Genomic DNA, 20181 nt, shown 5'->3' with positions numbered 1-20181 from the left:
GAAAAGTACTATAGTAAATGCCTATATCAGGAAACTAAAAGAAAACATAGACAATCTTTCTCTGTATGCATGGGGGGAAAAGTACATGAAGGCTACTGAAAAAAGGCTATTTGACTAAGGTGTTCTGTGTACATTAAGAAAAAAAAAGTTCAATCACTTCTTCAGAATGTTCAAAAACTTAAAAGGCAACAGCCATGGAGGCCTTAAAAAATGTGGTCTTTTTTCACTGAGACAGAAATAGGGCAAAGAATTCCTTTCACAATAGCATCCAAAATGCTGAAATACCTAGGAATCAACCTAACGAAAGAAATCAAAGACCTCTTCTCTGAAAACTATAGCACTCTTAAAAAAGAGATTGAAGAGGATATCAGAAAATGGAAAGATATCGCCTGCTCCTGGGTAGAAAGGATCAACATAGTGAAAATTACCATACTTCCAAAACTGCTATATAGATTCAATGCAATTCCAATTGAAATCCCAGCACCATACTTCATGGACCTTGAGAAAACAATCCAAAAATTCATTTGGAACAAGAAGAGACCCAGAATAGCAAAAGCAATTCTATGCCAGAGAGCCATGGCAGGGGGCATTACAAGCCCTAACTTGAAACTATACTACAAAGCTACTGTGATAAAAACAGAACGGTACTGGCAAAGAAACAGACCTGAGGACCAGTGGAACAGATGAGAAGATGCAGAAACAACGCCAGACACACTCAGCCCCCTCATGTTTGACAAAGGAGCTAAACACTCTCACTGGAGGAAAGATAGCCTCTTTAATAAATGGTGCTGGAAAAATTGGGTTTCGACTTGTCAAAGATTAAAACTAGACCTATATCTCTCACCATGCACTAAACTAAAATCAAAATGGAATGGAGATCTAAATATTAAAATAGAAATGCTGAATAGGCTGGAACAGAGGTTAGGTAGAACTCTCGAAGACATCAGTGTAGGAAAAGATTTTATGAACAAAACCTCAGTTGGCCGTGAACTAGAACAAACAATCAACAAGTGGGATCTCTTCTTATTAAAAAGCTTCTGCACAGCAAGAGAAACCACTAGCAGTGTGAAGTGACAACCCACAATGTGGGAAAAAATCTTCACCTGGTGTTCCTCAGACAAAGGTCTACTATCTCGAATCTATAAAGAACTTAAAAAAAAAAATCATACCTCCCAAATTTAAATACCCAATCCAAAAATGGACATTTGAAATGAAAAGACATTTCTCAAAGAAGTAGAAATAGCAAATAAACATATGAAAAAATGTTCAACATCACTGGTCATTCGAGATTTGCAAATGAAAACAATGCTGAGATTCCACCTCACCCCAGAAAGAATGGCTGCTATCATGAAATCAACCAATAACAAATGCTGGCAGGGCTGTGGGGAAAGAGGAACCTTGCTCCACTACTGGTGGGAGTGTAGACTGGTGCAACCACTGTGGAAATCTGTATGGAGATACCTCAAAGAACTAGGACTGGAAGTCCCATTTGACCCACTATCCCCCTGCTGGGTATCTTCCCCAAACAATTAAAAGAATCATAGCACAGTGATATATGTGCACCCATGTTCATAGCAGCACAATTTGTAATAGCTAAAACTCGGAAGCAGCCCAAATGCCCATCAACTGGAGACTGGATAAAGAAAATGTGGGTTTTTAATAAAATGGAGTACTACTCAGAGACAAAAAATGAGAAATTAGAGACATTTATTGCTAAATGGATGCACATTGAGGTGATACTCTTAAGTGAAATAAACAGGACACACGTGTAAATACCGAATAGTTTCTCTAGTGTGAGAAACTGAAAGTGTAAGGACTAAAAGGTATGATACATAATGTGAAATAGGAAGCAAAGGGGCAAAGGGGAAGGGGAAGTGGGAGGGGTAGGCGAAAGGAAAGAAGGGAATGGAATTAATATGAGAAAATGAAAAAATGGAAACAAAGTCTCTGTAAACAGGGAGGGATGGAGGTGTTTAAGGGAGAGCAGGGGAAGAGGGAAAAATAAGAACCAAGAGAGACTATGTAAAGGTGCAAATTTTGAATGATGAATGTTATTATATTGTATACCTAAAATGTACCAATGAAATAAAAATTTTAAAAAAAAAGTGGTCTTTTGTGCCTAATATAACTACCATTTTAAATTATACATTTTCAAAGACTGTTAAATACTTAAGCAATTATGTGGTTTTATTAATATATGATGTCGAACAAATAAATTACCATGATTAAACATGATTTTCCATTCCATCTATGGAATACTGTTGAAGATTAATATTTTATGAAAAAATTTTTTAAATGAAGCACTATCTTCATAAGTATAATAGACCAATCACAGGATCTAAGAAAGGCAAGGCTTAATGGCCCTCCATTAATTGAAAGAAGCATTTTGGATCTATTTAATTTGCTATTAGGCTATTAACAACAGTACATTATGCAAGAGAACACCAAAAAGAACACTTTTGAAAAATGTTAAGTTGTATGTCAAAAAAAATTTGATATTTATATTTAACATTTATGGTTCTTCACTTTCTGTCAGCACTTAATCTCTTATTCCTAACTTTTTATAGTTGGGAATTCCTCTATTAGATAAGAATGAAGACAACAGATAGGTAATATCAACTAAACACTGATACGAAATTATAACGAAGCAACCAAGTTTCCAAACAGAATTATTCTTGGCTTTATTTTTTTCTGTGGCCTCATTTTTATGAGTTATTTTTAAGAAACTTCATATACAACTTAAAACTACACCATTAATCGTTTCTAGTATCAAAAAAGAAATTCTTAAAAAATGAGGACAATCTTAGAATTTCTACTTCCATTAGGCAAACTAGTACTTCAGACTAACCCTTTTACTGAGAATGTCAAGCTGGTTAAGTATTTAAAAAATTGTTTTGAAAGCTTGGAAGAGATTTAAAAACGAAAACTTTCAAAAAAACTGCCAAGTTAACAAATAATTACCATGTCAAAATCAAGAAGGAAATACTAGAGGTAGTCTAGTATGGAATACACAGCTATGAAACTCAATTGTTGTTTTGGCAGCCTTTCCGGCCAAGAAGACAAAAGCTAAAGGCCTATTTAAAAGGAGGGCATTTTAAATAGCACCCCCCCACACAAAGCAGGGTCTCAGAGGGAAAAAGGAAACCAGTCCTTTATTGACTTGTATCTATCGCCTGTCAGGGAATGTCAAACCTTAAATCTTAATATGGTCCTAGACTAAAGTAAATGAAAGTTCTCTCTCTTATGAAGGCTACCCTCTTTGCAAATGTTAAAACAATACAAAAAGTTAATGAAGTACACAAGTAAATGATAGAGAAACCAATCTGAAAACATGAAATACTGAAATTGCCGGAGAGTATAAAGCAAGGGTGGTAGTGCAGGCCTGTAATTCTAGTACTCTGGGAGGCTGAGGCAGGAGAATCATGAACTTGAGTCCACTTTAGGGAACCTTAGGGAACTGAGCAAGACCCCGTCTCAAAATTAAAAATAAAATAAAATCTATAATGGTGCAGAACAAAAACAATGAAAAACACAAAACTACAAAATTCTGCCGAGGATTTAGCTCAGTGGTTCCGCCACCTGCCTTGTAAGCACAAGGACCTGAGTTCGATCTCTGGTACAAAAAAAACCACCAAAACTATAAAATTTTGATTATTTATAGAAATACAAGAATGTGCTGAAACCTTCTGTAGTGAACATAAAAACATAAAAAATAAAGTGGTACTATTGACATAAAAAATAGCCAAACAGGATTTCCAGAAGGGAAATATGTAGCAACCAAGGTTAAATGAGGTGGGAATGGTGTAGCACACCTGTAACGCCAGCTGTTCAGGATGCTGAGATAGGCGGATCACAAGTTTAAGGCCAGGCTGGGGAACTGAACAAGTCGCTGTCTCAAAGTGAAAAAAAAGGGTTAGAAATGCAGCTCAGTGGTAGATTGCTTGCCTAGCATGTGCATGTGAGGTCCTTGCTCAATGCCCAGTGCCACAAAAATAAACCCAATGGATAGGTTGTCAGCAAATTCAACACCGCTGAAAAGACAAGTAGACAGTTAGTAAGCTGGAAGACAGAAAATATTCAGAATGCAGTACAGAAAGACAAGAGCTAAAAATAGGAGAGATAGGGAAGATACGTAGAAAGATCTAACATATATTTAATTGCAGTCCCAAAAGGATAGAAGAGTAACTAATATAATAGCTAAGAATATTCTGATACTGATAAAATATATCACTCCCCAAATTCAAGAAAGCCAAAAATCCTCACACTTAATAAATAAAAAGAAATCTATTTTTATTTTTATTTTATTTTTGGTACTGGGGATCAAACTCGGGACCTTGCGCTTGTGAGGCAGGCGGTGGAACCACTGAGCAAAATCCCTGGCCAGAAATCTATTTTTACAAATATCACTGAAAAATGTAATACTTTTTAATTTTAACTGCAATTTGAGGTAATTTGTTACTTCCTTCCCATTCCCTAGGGCAAGGGTGGTGAACCTATGGCACTCATGCTACAGCGGGCTGTTCCTTAAAACTGAAAGTTCTAAAAGGTTCACCATCACTGCCCTAGAGTATTAATAAATGACATTATTACCTATTAAAAAATCTAGTTGTTTTGATATTTTGTTTGTTTGCTTGATAGGTGGGTGCTGGGGATAAGTTGAAGAGAGACTAAAAATGAAGTGAAAACTTTAAAAAGTCAAAGAAAAAAAATTCCAGACAACTTTCAAGAGATTTTTAAGTTACACAGCTGACTTTCCCAAAACAATGAAGTCAGAAGCCAATACAATGTTATTAATATGGTGGTGGAAAGGAATGCCAATTAGAAGTCTTTACAAAAGTAAAGTAAGGATATTTTCAGACCAGACTAAACCTCAAGAGAGTTTGATACTATCAGACACTACAGGAAATTTTCAAGAATGTACTTAAACCAGAAGGAAAATGATTCCAGATAGAGGTCTGATATTTAGAAAATGAGGGGAAATTTAAACAATGACATTATAAAACAGTAATACTGCATCCTGTAGGACTTAAAATGGCCAGAATTACAACATAGAGTGATAGCATAAGTTGTTTAAAAATTTCTGTATTACCCAGGAGGGTAAAATATTATTGCCTTTAGACATTACTCAGTTCAAGAAGTAAATTATAATTATAGGACAGTTTCAGAAATGGAAAGTCTACATTCTAAACTAATTGAGAAAAAGGCAATGTAGTAAATAAATATTTAATCAATCTAAAAGAAGCTCCCTATTTAAAAGCAAGAGTTAACAGAGCATTTTAAAGTTTTATTAAGAAAGCATGTGACTGTATGAACTGGGAAAAGTCCAAAAGGCCAGCTTTTTTGTTAGATTAGGTTTAAAAAAAATGTTTACATCTGAAGAAATTCTGGCTAAGAAAACACTAACTATTTTTTTTTCGGATACTATCTATAGAAATTTAAGAACTAGTTTGGGTCTTCCCTTTAAATTATTGCCGAAGACATACTTCCATTAATGAGTTACTAAATGATTAACAAGTACCTTGTGGCTCCTCTTCTATCAACTCTTCATCTTCACTAGAGGAAGCTAAGTAGGCTTGAAAATCCATGTCCAAAAGTTCTTCCTTTTTAAATTTCCTGTTGAGTGTTGTGATTCTTTCATGATCAGTCTCATCCCAAGTGATCTCCACCTTTTATCAATGAATAAGAAAATAAAAAACAAAAAAAAACCCCGAAACAAAAATGGAATCAACAACTCAAACTTGTTAAAGAATATATATTGTTAACTTGGATATGCAAGAGTAAGTTTAAATGACATGATTAATAGTATCCTACTTATGAAAGAGAATCATTTTTATTAACTAGCACCTTCCTCCTAATCTCTGCTATATGCAGTATATTCCATTAATGGGAATACAAATGTGTGGCTTAATTGTACACACACTGAAAAATAAAGTATTGGTGAAAAAGTTAATATTGAACAAATGGTGAAAACATATTTTTCACCAGAAGTTCTAAGATTATGGGAAATCCACAAACCACATAAAATCTGTTGATGAAGCAACATAATCTCAGTGGGCTCCATTTTCCAAAAAAGATTAAGAATCACCAATGAGAAAGGTTTCTATTAGCTGGAAGTATAGTAAACCCCCACGAGACATGAATTCATCTGTAACATGATTGGAGAGTGAATGGCTCTTGCTCTCTACTCATATGTAACCCAACATGGGTTTTATACTTATCACAGGGTGGGTCCCATATCCTTACCACCCCAACCTCCAGCCAACTTTCTCTTATGAGGACAAAATAAAAAGCATCAATTAACCAAGGGACCCTTAAAATTGTTGCCACTGATTTAGAAGTTCCAGTTAGCCACAGGATTCAGAATTAGTTTTATTCTGATAATCAAGTATGAGCTGATGACCACCAAACTGTTGCTGAAATTGGGAAGGATACTGATGATACAGCCAGGACTCAGGAACTTGAGACTCACTGGTGAGACATGCTGGGCAAGGCTATTACATTAGTCTTGAAAATGACAGGATCTTACATTTCATGAGATTCTTTTAGACTTCATTTATTGCACAATGGTGGGGTTTTACTATACTCAGCAACTAATCAACACTACACAGTATCCTCCACAGAACCACAGGTGGCACATATTGTATTTCTCTCTGCCACCAGCCTCTTCTTGGAAGAGGTTAGCGGTCTGTCACACAGGAAAGGCAAAGGGAAGCCAGGTTGGCTACTTCAGAGTACAGCTGTGAGTAGAGATTTAAGGTGAGGAAGAGAAAAGTTAGTGACCTAAGTAACAAGTCATTTCAACATACAGAAACCTTTTGACTATTTGTTACTAACCATTAATGGGACAACTACTGGTTATTATTCTACTTCTATTGTTTTTAAAATTGTTGATCCTATCTGTGGAAAAATGTGCTTCCATTTTACATTTTCACTAGTTTTATTTAACTGTCATTTGAGGTAATCTGTTATTTCCTTACCCCTATTCCCTAGAATACTAATAATTGACATATTGCCTAATAAATAATATAGCTGTTTTGGTTGTCTATTGTTTGTTTTTTGTGACTGTACTGGGATCAAACCCAAGGCCTTGTGCACGCTAGGAAAGGGCTCTACCACTGAGCTACGTCCCCAACGCCTAAGAATCTAGTTTGTAACAGTATGTGGGCAAGACAGAAAGGAGAAACACTATGAAGCAACTGACTAAAATTAACTTAGTTCAAACAGATGTAGTAGATAATGCAAACACATGTGTCTCATTTCTATTTGTATTTGTGCATTAATATTTTGAATATTTTCTGATTCTAAGGATGCTATAAGTAAATAATATATGTCTCTACTTAAAGGAATGGAGTCCAGCTATAAATTTTTTAAAGGTTAAGATACCGTTGATGTTCCCATTGCAGCAGATGTGAAATATTTTGGTTTATACGCTGTTAAATCCACTTCTGAGGCTATATCCTTAGGCTCATCATCAAAAGTAATATCATCTGGTATAAACCTAAGATGCAAGGAAAAAAACTTAGAGCTTAGATTCTCAACTAATTAGCTGCAGTTTATACATACAAGCCATATAGTTTCTAGAGAACATACAGAAGAGGCAAACAATGTTTCAAGTAATGTGACACAAAATTTCTGAAATTCAAAAGTGATAAATCTGAAATTCTACTAAACATGAAAGACTGTTTTGTTGATAGACACCTAGCTTAGGAGCCAGTTAATATAAGTCAAGTGCAAGCACATATGGATCCATGTTTCAAAAAGACCCCGACTTCTAATAGTGCAGTCACTGGTCTGATCTATGGGTACGTGTTCTGAATATAAAATATCAAACACATGATGTGTCCTTGAAAATAAGGACAGAAGGTTGATTCAAGACCCAAAGCCCTCAGTAATATTCTTACAATTTTATTTCAAATAATTGCCTTTTACAAAGTAAATTAGCCACTGTAATTAACAATTTTTAGGTATCAGATCTGCAAATAGGAAAAAAAAAAAAAGTAAAGCACCAAGTAATCTGTGGTTATGGTATTTACGTTTTATAAATGTAGGAGATTGTTTCCATACACACATAAAAGGCAAGGACTATATATTATATTAAAAATAAGGTTTTGGCCACCACTTTGGGGGACTGAGGAAGGAGGATTACAAGTTCGAACCTGGCTTGGGCAACTTAGCGAGATCCTGTGTCAAAATTTTTAAAAAGTGCTGGGGGATGTAGCTTAGTGCAAAGGCCCTGACTTCAATCTCTATATTACCCCCCAAAAAAGTTTTTTCTTTTTTTTGGGGGGAAACAGATAATTTTCATTAAGTTTGTATACTATTCCCATGCAGATTACACTTTTGTTGCACAGCCTTAATATATAATAATTATACTTAGTATAATATACTAAATATATATGTATTTTGTGGTACTGGGGATTGAACCCAATACCTTCACACTGAATTACAACCCTATCCCTTTTATATTTTGTAAGTCTTTTTTTTCCCCATTAAGTTTATTGGTACATTTTAGGTATAAAATAGTTACATTCATCATTGGGAACTTGTACCTTTACATGAGTATCTTGGTTCTTATTATTTTCCCCCTTTACTTGCCCTTCCTTCCCTATTTGCAAAGACCTTGTTTCCATTTTTTTTTTTTCCTCTTTTCATATTTTTTCCTTTCCCTTTTTTCCCTTCCCCTACCCCTCCCAATTCCCCTGATCTTTTAGACCTTTTCTTCCTGTTACACAATATCAGTTATACATTTTTTAAATTACAATATTAAGATCTAGGAGACATTACCACAGATTTTACAGAATTTAAAAGAATATAGAAAGCATATTTCAAAAATCTTTTTTGAAATAAATTTGACAACTTCTAAGAAGTACCTTGGAAGACAAATTAATGAAACTAACTCTGGAGGAAATATAAAATTTGAATAGCACCTATTAAAGAAAGTATATTCCTAGCTTGAAAACCTACCTATATGACAACAGCTGGCTCATAAACATTTTAACTGATAAATTATATCAAACAATTAAAGCAGGAAAAAGAAGGAACACTTCTCCCCTCATTTTAGGAACTCAACATTGTGCTAATCCTAAAACTGGATAAAGATAATAGAAGAAAAAAGTATGAACATAGCTAGAAATTTGTTTAACAAAACAAACTATTGGAAGTCAGATCTGGCAGGATGTAGAAAGTGGTTTTGTTATAGGGATGGCAGTGTTGGTTCAGCATTGGAAGATCCACCCCCAAAAGTCATCATTTTAACAGAGGAAAGGAAAAAGCCATATGATCTTGTCACTAGTTGGAGAACAAGTATTGGACTAAATAAATTCTACAGCTGTTCATGGTAAAAGCTATCAGGAGACTAGAAGTGGAACAGAACCTTCTCAACAGATTAAAGACATGTACTCCATACTTCCAGCGAGAATGCCTTATATAAATGGAGAAGATACAATGCTTTCTCCTTAAGGTGGGGAACAAGGGCAGATATGTTTACTCTTTATCTATCAATTAAACTTTGAAACCTAGTCCCCACCAAAATAGTCTGGGAATAAAATGACACAACTAGGATAGGATTGGCATGGCAGAAGCAAAATCTTTATATGTAGATGAAATGATCATCTACAGAGAAAATACTAAGAAATCTCTAGGAGCCCCTAGAACTTGTACTTGATTTTAGCAGGATTAGAAAACACAAGGTATATATAAAAATTCAGGTCTGTGTATACTTGCTATAAATGAAGAATTGGATATTGAAATTTAAAAGTTATGTAGGAGTACAAAGGACCTAGAAAAGTTAAAAACAAAAACAAAAACAGTGTTGGAAGATGTTTAGTACCTAATTTTAAGACTTCTTCTAAAGCTACAGTAATCAAGGCAGTGTTGGTGTAAGGAAAGACATATAGATCATTTAAATAAAACAGAGAATCTAGAAATAGAACCACACATATATGGTCCACTGAGTTTTGAAAGACTATTTAACATTAGCATTTTATAGAATATAAACTTAATTCAAGAGCCAAGGAAGAGATAGTGTTTTCAGCAAATGGCACTAGAACACCTGGTATCCATATAAAAAAAATTAACCTCAACCCTTTTTTTCCATACATGAAAATACCTTGAAGGGATCTATGAACCTAAATAAGAAAGCCTAAAAGTATAAAACTTTAAGAAGAAATTATAAAGGAAAATATTTATGAATTCAGGGTAGGCAAGAACTACCTAGGATACAAAAAACATGATGTATAAAAGAAAAAAATTGATAAATGAGATTCCATCAAAATTTAGAACTTTAAATGACATCATTAAAATGAAAAGTAGTCCTTAAACAGACCATATTTACAATACATATAACCTATGACCAGAATATATAAAGAATTCTTAGAGCTCAGTAATAGACAGCCCAATTAAAATGTAGACATAAGATGATAAATAGCCAGTATAGCACAAGGAATGGTGTGCAACTCTAGAATCAGAAAAATACTAATCAGTACAATAATAAGATTGAATTATACACTCATTAGTGAGATGAAGTCAAAAGTTTTAAAAGCCTTGTCATTACTTTTTCTTTTTGTTGGATTCTCCCCCTTTGCGTTTAATTTGTCATGCCCAATGGATTCATTCTGCTGGGTTTCCTGGGGTTGTGATCCTCATTGTCTTTTCCTAGGGTATTGTCTAAAATTTTTTGGAGTGCTGGTTTGGTATTCATGAAGTTCCTGAGGTGCTCTTTATCATGAAAGTATTTTATTTCACCGTGAATTTTGAAAGATAGTTTTGCAGGGTACATCAATCTGGGTTGGAGGCTGTTTTCCTTTAGGGCTTGAAATACATCACTCCAAGCTCTTCTTGCCTTGAGGGTTTGCATTGAGAAGTCTGCTGTGATTCTGATGGGCTTTCCTTTGTATGTGATTTGTTTCTTTTCTCTCACTGCTTGTAGAATTTTGTTCTTCTGTTGGATTTCTGGAATCCTAACTATTATATGCCTATGTGTAGATTTTTTTTGATTAAGGCTAGCTGGAGTCCTATATGCCTCACTTATCTGTATGTCAAGTTCTTTTCCCCTCCTTGGGAAGTTTTCTGCCATCACTTCTGTGAACAGTTGTTTTATGTCATCTGCACTCTCTCCTCTTTCTTCATTGACTCCAATCAGTCTTATGTTATTCTTCTTTGCATTGTCTAGCAGCTGCTGGAATTGATTTCTCATGTTCCCTTACAATTTTAAAGCAATTTTTCTTTTCCTGGTCACTAACTGCAATCTTATTTTCTATATGTGAAATTCTATCCTCACATTGGTTCATTCTGCTGCACAGACTTTCAATGGAGTTTTTAATCTCTTGGAAATCTGTTTGTATGTTTTATGGATTCCATTTGTTTCCTATGTTGGGATTCCATCATGTTCCTCAGATCCTCCATTTTTTTATCTGTGTCCTCTCCAGATTTATTAATCATGTCTTGCACCATGAGCAAAATCTTTGCTGTTATCTGAGTAATTATTTCTGATTTCATTTTTCCCAGATCCTCTTTTGTTGCCAGTTCAGAGAGTCCAGGTGGCTGAGTATCAGATTGTTCCATCTCGTTTCCCTTTGGGGTTGCTGTAGGTGATCCAGAAGTCGGTTTTTGAGACTTGTTTACGTGTCTTCTCATTTCCACGGGAGGGGGTGCTTCTGGCGCCTACGTGGTTCACCTTCTCTGCCCTACAAGCTTGGGATGGCGGTGGGGGAGCTTCCTTCCGGGTGCTGGGACCAGCTCACTTTCTCTGCCCTAGGAGCCTGGGATGGCAGTGGGGGAGCTTCCTTCCGGGTGCTGGGACCGGCTGAGCTTCTCTGCCCTAGGAGCCTGGGATCTGTAAGAGTCTTGCTAAGTCACCTAAGTTGCCCAGGCTAGGCTAAATCTTGCAGTCCTCTTGATTCAGCCTTCCCAAATGCAAGGATTATAGGCATGTGGCACTATAGACAGATATAAGATCAATATTTTTCTTTCATTTTGGGTTTCTTTTTTTTTGTCTTTTGAGATAGGGTCTCCCTATGTAGTTCTGGCTGGCCTTGAACTCACTACATAGCCCTTACTGGCCTCAAACTCACAGGTAATCCTCCTGACTCAGCCCCCAAGTGCTAGGATTATAGGCGTGCCCCACCACATCTGGCTGTTTTTGGTTTTTTGAGAAGAGATCTTGCTTTGTAGTTCAGGTTGGCCTTGAACTCACTATGTAGCCCAGGTGATCTTAAACTCATGGCACTCCTCCTGCCTCCTGAGTGCTGGGATTACATGTGTGCACCACTACACCTGGTGAGATTGGTATTTTTAAATGTAATCCAATCAGACTGCTTTTATATATATTTTGGGGTATATTTTAAAAAAAGGTTTCCTTAGATAACTGGATGGAAGCAGAAATTCAAATGTCTTTTCCTGATGTTATATATGAAAAAGTAAAAGAAGAAATGTAAAATTTAAAATTTTCCCGTGGTTATTGACCTTATTTTCTAGGTACCACAAGAGCTTATTTTAAGACTGCATGGAAATGTCCCAAAACAGGAAACAGAACAAAACAATGCTGAAAAGAAATTAGCACGAATTCATGATCTTCAAAGTGTTTGCTATTCTAACAAATGTTTGGTAAATAATTTAAACATTTGGAACATGAATCTATTATTGAAACTGTTAAAAAAAGAGAGGGAAACAGCTTGTTTAATCTGATCATGCCATCCTTGCTGAATACTTAAGCATGTCAATAAAGTCTTACCTCAAATTATAAATTCCATTTTTAATTTTTCTACCAGCCTATCAGAATTACGATAGCCATAGAGAGTATGAAATGATGCATCTTTTCCTGAAATATACCATTTTGAGAACAAAGCTTCTAACCTAGTGATTTCTATTCAGTGTCACAGTAGAATGGTTTCTTGTTCAAAAGGACTAGGCTCAAGATAAAAGGGCACAGTAGCTCAGCTTCCTGTTTTCGTAGAACTCATATTCACAACCATCTAAGGTTTTTCAGCTCTGGGTCAGTGAAGCCTGAGCACTTGGTGAAAGCAATGCCTAAGTCTGAAGACAATGGCAGCAATATCGTTCACTCACTGAAATGGCATTTAGATTAGTGCTCTCCATGACAACTTCCTGTTATGATGGCAACAGTCTGTATCTGCTGTTGAAAATGTGCCCATTAAGTACTTGAAATGACTAGTGTAACTGAAAAAATTAACTTTAAATTTTCTTTCATTTTAATGAAACAAAACATCCGTATGTAAGTAGTGGCTACTGTATTAGACAGCACAGAACCAGAGATACCAACCAGTCCATTAGCAAATTACTCTGTCCCTATACCAATGTCATTTTTTTTTTTAAAGTTACTTCATCTGGCTCTTAATGCTAAAAGGAAGCTACAAAGAAATTTCACTGCATATCACAGCCAATATGTCTGAAAGGACATAAATGTGGGAATGTTTTATACATAATACTTTAGCATTTTCTTGTTCATTTTCCTTCTTAAGAGTGATGTTCCATATGACAGTTCATCCAAAAGCAAATAACTTTCTTGGAATATAAAACAGCAGAGTACTCCCTGTTCAGATATTTTATTTATTTGCACTAAGATTCAACTGGTAAGAAACATACTGGATTACCTTAGATCTATGAAAGAACAACTACTTTCAAATTCGAGGCCATCACAATCCTCATAAATTTTACTTGCTGTTTCAGGAGAATCACAGTCCACTACCGCATAATAGTACTTCAGTCGTTTGAACTGATAATCTCTCAATTTTTCTCTAGAGGTCCTAAAAGGAGGAAAATTCATTACAAATAAATGTAATCATTTTAAGAAAAAAATACACTAAAAGCTGGCTTTCACTCCAAGCTACCTTTATTTGATCACTTTGCCTTTATAATCATCCAATACTTCAGCTTAAATTATTATTCTGACAAGATACAGATTTTTGGGATTTGGATCGAAACTTATTATTTAGAAATGGAATCTAAGAATTACATATACTTATCTGTAATTGTATTTCTTAGAAAAGTTATTTATTTTGGTTGTTTGTTGTTTTGCTATACCATAAACCTTCTCAAGTAAAACTGCTGGACCAGCTTACTATAGTAAAAAATATGTTTGGAAAGTATTAGCTCTAAAGAAATTCATAATCTTGAAAAATGTTTTCTCCATATTCATGTGTCATCAAGTCTAAACAGTTGTAAGTTTAATTTCATTTAACTACAGAATACTCTTTGAAAGTTTTCATCTGCCTCTCCTGCCACCCATCTACTTAATCACCATTTTTATTAAGTGCACGTACAGCTCCACCTAGTGGCTTAAAAACAATTTTAAATTTATTTTTTCTATACCTACTGTAATTCTTTTATTTTTCTATTTAATTCTCAAATAAGAAAAATGGTATAATTTGAAGGTTAAACAGACCTTCAGTACCATTTATAAGGAATGTAACATCTCAGAAAGAAAACAAAACTTACTAATTCAGAGTAATGAGAGAGAACTCTAAATTAATTTATCATGAAATGTTTTGCAAAAGCTGTGATAATTATTTTCAAGAATATATAAATGTAAATATACACACAGTATGCCACTTCTGATAGACTATAATCTGTTTGAACCATAAATGATAAAAGTGTAAACTTTAGTCCAATTAAGATAACCAGGATTCTGAATTAATGACATGAATTTATGAGATTAGTTTCCACAGTGACTCAATACCAGTCCTTTTCAGGAGCATCTTCAGGAATGCTTAATAACTCCACTGGTCCTTGAACTTGCTCTTCCTTCATCCTCTCCTTTCCAAACTCTGAAGGATATATCTAAATGTACAACAAAATAAGATTGATATAATTTAAACATTTGTTTTCATACAATACCTAAACCTGTCATGGTCAGGAACTCTTTAAACAACTTCAGTCAATAAAAACAACTCCCTCCAAACTCATTATAGGAAGGTAAAGCATCCTGAAGAATTTCCTTTAAATTAAGTCATGCTGGCTACAGAGTAACAGATCTGGGGCTTGGAAACAACAATGGAGTATCTCCTCCACACATCACACCGAACAATATGGTTTAGGGAATTCAAAAGAAAAATTAAGAAAAGCAAAAGAAGAAGCTCAGCACAAGGAAGTATGAATGTAAACACAGACAACAACAGAGACTAAACAGATTACATGAATTATATTTTAAAAACTACAGAAATGCATAAAATCTAATGAACAAACCAATTTTATAATATTCAACTTACCCCTAAGTGACATTATTTATCTAATGCTTTCTTTCTTTTTTTTTGCAGTATGGGGGATCAAACTCAGGACCTTGCGCTTGCAAGGCAGGTGCAGTGCCACTGAGCTAAATCCCTGGCCCTCCAATGCTTTCTTTCTAAAGAAATTCTTCAAATAGTAAAGAACAAAACTGATGATAGTCTTAGTATATTGATTAGACAGTCTTGGTATCTAAAAGAGGATTAATTCACTGAGACTTGGTATTTTTATTTCACACTCATTCACATAGGAAGCTCTTGGTTATTCACTTCTGCTACCTTGTTGGATTTCACTGCACAACACATTTTTTTGTTTTGTTTTGTTTTGTTTTTGGTACCGGGGATCAAACTTGGGTTCTTGAGTTCCCACAGCAGGTGGCGAAACCAATGAGCTAAATCGCCAGCCCAGGACTTGGTATTTTTAATCTTAGCTACTTTGAGAGTCAAGAAATACAATTACATTAAATTAACATGGTTTGATACTGCTGAGTTTAACATATATTTGTTAACTAATATATAATTTTTTGAGTTGCATGAAATTCAATTTATCAACAAGATACGAATTTTTCTTACTAATGTTAAGTTTTACATAATTGGTTGCAGAGAAGTTTTAAATACATGTAGTAACATCTGTTCTTTCTTTGTTGTTTTATTTTTCTTTTCTAGATCTAGAAGCTATCTACCCATTTCCTAAAACATAAGAATTAACAATACACTTCTTTTTTATCCTGTCTCTGTGGTTTGATTTTTAACTTTTTCCCTTTATTCCTTTCTGCTATTTAATTTAGGCTATTATAACATGAAAATTATAAACCACGTTTCCTATCCAATAATTTGTCCATTTCTCCCAACATGTTCAAGCTTATTTTAATCTAAATTAGACGAACTTGTGTATTTATTCTGTCCAATTTTATCCCAAATGTGTTAACTCTCAAAGCATTGTAAAATGTTCAGATACTATAAGTGGTATGGTGATACCTTTTATATTGGCACGATTTTTCAAAAATTTATTAGTTATTGTTTTCTTTATTCTTAGATGACTACTATTCTCTTTTTCTAAAACTTCACCAAACTGGAATTCAGATCAAAATTACAACATAACTGTAGAACTGACATTTTAAAATATTTTTAAAAAAGAACACTAATCAGGCCAGGGATTTAGCTCCGTGGTGCCACTGCCCGCCTGCAAGCGCAAGGTCCTGAGTTCGATCGCCGTACCAGAAAAACAAAATAAAAACAAAAACAAAAAACCACTAATCATCAGGAGCTGTTTCAGGGAGTACATTAAATACAGTGAGCTTCTTTTCACTTAATCGTTACAGTCACCATTGGAAGTAACATTGTTATATCCATTTGTCAAAGAAGAAAATACATTTGAGAGATTATAATTAAAGTGCCCAGATCGCAGAACATTTACAAGAATCAACATCTGAACACAGGTCTATCATAATGCAAAGCTTGAATTCATTTTGTGGTACTGGGGATTGAACCCAGGGCTTTGGACATGCTAGACAAACACTCTATCTGTAAGCTACACTCCCACACTTGAGCCCTAATAAAGTGCAAATTCTTAATCATTATGCTAGCCTGAAATACAATGTATCAAAATTTGTTTTTCAAATTTATCAAGTGTTATAGTTCACTTCATATAGAACACTGGTATCTCTTAAGGTAATTCTCAAGAACTTTATGTGATTTTGCAGGTATATTAACAAGGATTTTTTTTTCCGAATTTGTTAATGCTAGTAACAGGTTATGCAATTTGTTTTTTTAGTATCTAGCTTATATTTTGTCTTTCATTGAATCTGTGTTTTTTTAGGTTTTCAGAGCAATCATAAAACCCATCAATAAAAATTTTATCTCCTTTCTAACACTATACCTGTTACATCAGTTTCATACTTAATTGCAGTGGACAATTTCCAGATTGTTTTCTTTAAAAGGAAAACTAGTTAGTTTTAAGTCATTAAAAGTCAGATTTAACTTCAGAAACATCTCCTTTAAAATGAAATCAATTCTCACCTTTACGGAAAATATAACACCTCCTTTAGGCTTAAATGAGTTGAACAGAGCCAGTAAATCTTTTGCCTTTAATCGATCCCAGTCCATGTTGCAAACTGCTAGTCGATGTGTAATCTGAGAAAGTAAAGGAATTAAATATTATAAAATCGATATCATTTTCAGTGCTTGAAAAATAAAGATTCAAAAATGTAATCCTTCTTTTTCCAAGTTCTGATGTTACCAGTACAGTAGTTATCTAAATGGTTTCAGTATGTAAAAGACAGCTTCAAATTAATCAAACAGTAAACTATAACAGATAAAGCACTTTCAGTTGGTTTTCAGTTCTTGAATTAGAAAGTGATCATAAAATGACTTTTTAACTACGTTTATTAAGCCAGCTATTCTGCCACTCGTGCATGAGTGAGGAAGTTATGTTGCCCTACAGCATTTCCCTAAGGTACAACAGGAACAGAAATATAAACTACTAAAGTTCTAAAACATTTGAGTGACTTATTGATGTAGAATGTCCTTATTTGCTCAGGCAGACATCTTCTAACTTACATAAACATGTTAAATATAAATAAATTTTAAACAATCATCAAGAATACTACTACTAGGGGCTAAGGATGTGGCTCAGTGGTAGAGCACTTGCTTAATAGGCATAATGTCCTGGTTTCAATTTCTAGCATTGTCCTTTCAAATAAATTAATAAAAGTAGGAAAAACTTTATTGGTACCAATATTATTTTTTGGTTTTGGCAATGCTAGGGATCAGACCCAGGACTTCTTGCATTTTGGGCAAGTACTCTACCACCAAGCAACATACACCGTTAGCCCTTTCCCAATCCTACCACCCAAAAAAGCTAACGGTACTATGTCATTAACAAGTAATCTTGAAAATGTTACCTCATTAGCCCGGGGCGCATCTTTATCTAATTCTCTCCAAGCATGCTCAAAACCAGGTTCTTCTGGAAATAAATCTGCCAAATCATCTTCATCTTCGGAACTAGTTTCTATATTTCCTTTACCCCTTGCAAGATCAGGGCCACTGTCACTTTCATCATCATCCTCACTATCTTCATCTTCACTTCCACCATCAGCTGAAGCTCTACCACCACCTGTGATTTCAACTTCAGATTCCTCATCACTTTCATCAGCATTGTCTGAATCTTCCTCCAGAACATCTTTGTCAGACACGTTAGCATCACTATCTCCTATTATGACTGGAACCACTGAAAAATGTCAAAGGAGGGAGGAATATACATACTGAAGTAAGCTGAATCTAAATTATTGTGACATTAAATCCAGAAAAGATGTAACTTCTATGATGCAGAATAAAGGAAAGTATAAACTTGGTAGTAAGTGACACGGGTATTTAATATGGGAAACGGAAGTTTTGGAAGTGTCAAAGATGAAAGTACTGGCTTCATGAGCCAGCAGGATAGATGGACAGATGAACAAGAAACACTGGAAAATAACTGTTTACAGTATTTGGTGAAGGGAGACTATGAGTTCAGTTTTGAATTCAAAGTGCCTTTCAGTCGTCTCAAGAGAAAACATCAAGCTGTTGGCCATAGGATACTGATAAAAAAATGTGAGCTGAAGAAGAAAATTTGACTCATTTAAATGTAGTTGACAACAGAAGCTGTATATGGATGAGATCACCTATAGAGACAGAAATAATAATCGTGACTTTTCTGCTAATTCTTGAACTTAATTGTTAGGGTTAGCAATATACCAAGAGTACAAGATTGCTTTTGTTTAAACAGGATTTTTCTTTTTAGTCTTCACAATCCCAATTATATCGTCTATCTAATATATATATATATTAGATAGAAGATATAACACATTTTACTTCAGTTGGTGCTTGTTTCCTCTAACTTTGGAGAGTTAAGCAAATTTAAAAGTTCAAAGCTTAGACTGAAACTTAGTCCTATCCTCTTATTATATTTATTCACTGGCCCAATATTTCTTGACTAATACATACAAAGAATTGAGTTAGGTGGAAGGGAAAAAAATAATCTGTAACATGATTCAATGCCTTTGATGAATTCATAAATAAAAAGATGTTGTTTATTGATTTATGATTGAGCTCTAAAGCATCAGAGAGACGTTTCAGTTTGCAGACAGGTGTATTAATTATAAGCAAAGAGTCTCACAGATACCATTTGACTTAAGACTATTTGAACAGCTCAGCATAGTGGTGCATACCTGTAATCCCAGTGCTCAGGAGGCTGAGATAGGATTGCTGTGCATTCAAGGCTAGCCTGAAATATATAGTGAGACCCTTTCTCAAAAACAAGAAACAACAACAAAAAAGACTAATTGAACAAAAAGGCATCTTGTTAGGAGAGAAAGTAGAAAATACCTTTTATTTTAGTACAATAAAGTAGAAATAATGTGAAAAGGCCAAAAGACATAATCATAATTTCTGTACAAAGGATCAGAAAAGCCAACAGGAAAAGAAAGTTATTATGAGATAAGCAGAATTCACTTTTAAGCAATATACTTAAAAATATCACCTTGTACACCCAGCTCTACCTAGTGTGGCAATATTTTCCAAGTATCAATCATTATCGTACCATTTGCATTTTTTTCCATGTTACTGATATTTTTCAGTAAATTTTAAAAAATACTAGTTTTACTCTAAATATACCTGATGTCACAGAAGTGACATAGTAGTTATACTTTTTCCAAGATGTTGAAATAATTCATACCTATTACTACAAAAAGTTTAAGTATCACCTAAAATGTTACATTTAACAATGGTATATATAGCACATTTTGGGTTGTATCACAAACTGATGCATGGAAGATCAAAGAAATTATTTTAAATAGTTCTGACAACATCAACTACATTCAGAGTATTTATTCATTGAAATAAAATGGGATTAAAATAACTGCCTCTATTCCTAGATTATACTACTCTAGTAGTTATTTTTTTT

At 34.4% G+C, this 20181-nt stretch overlaps 1 protein-coding gene across 4 annotated transcripts in view; it reads right to left on the bottom strand.

Moving 5' to 3' along the window:
* Esf1 (ESF1 nucleolar pre-rRNA processing protein) overlaps positions 1–20181 on the bottom strand; it is a 70139-nt gene that overhangs the window by 45369 nt on the left and 4589 nt on the right. For all 4 annotated transcript variants that reach the window (XM_021255084.2, XM_004840833.4, XM_013070734.3 and 1 more), the window contains exons 3-8: positions 18143–18468; positions 17259–17372; positions 14696–14796; positions 13611–13763; positions 7384–7498; positions 5519–5666 (exon numbers count right to left, since the gene is read on the bottom strand). In XM_021255084.2, the coding sequence (XP_021110743.1) occupies positions 5519–5666; positions 7384–7498; positions 13611–13763; positions 14696–14796; positions 17259–17372; positions 18143–18468 (957 nt within the window). The remainder of the gene's footprint in view (positions 1–5518; positions 5667–7383; positions 7499–13610; positions 13764–14695; positions 14797–17258; positions 17373–18142; positions 18469–20181) is intronic.

Source organism: Heterocephalus glaber, unplaced genomic scaffold, assembly GCF_053883595.1.
Source record: "Heterocephalus glaber isolate CG9 unplaced genomic scaffold, H.glaber_assembly_v1.0 deba00001532, whole genome shotgun sequence".
NCBI lineage: Eukaryota > Metazoa > Chordata > Mammalia > Rodentia > Bathyergidae > Heterocephalus > Heterocephalus glaber.
The sequence above is the reverse complement of the archived record's forward strand: the minus strand, read 5'-3'. Positions and strand labels throughout refer to the sequence as shown.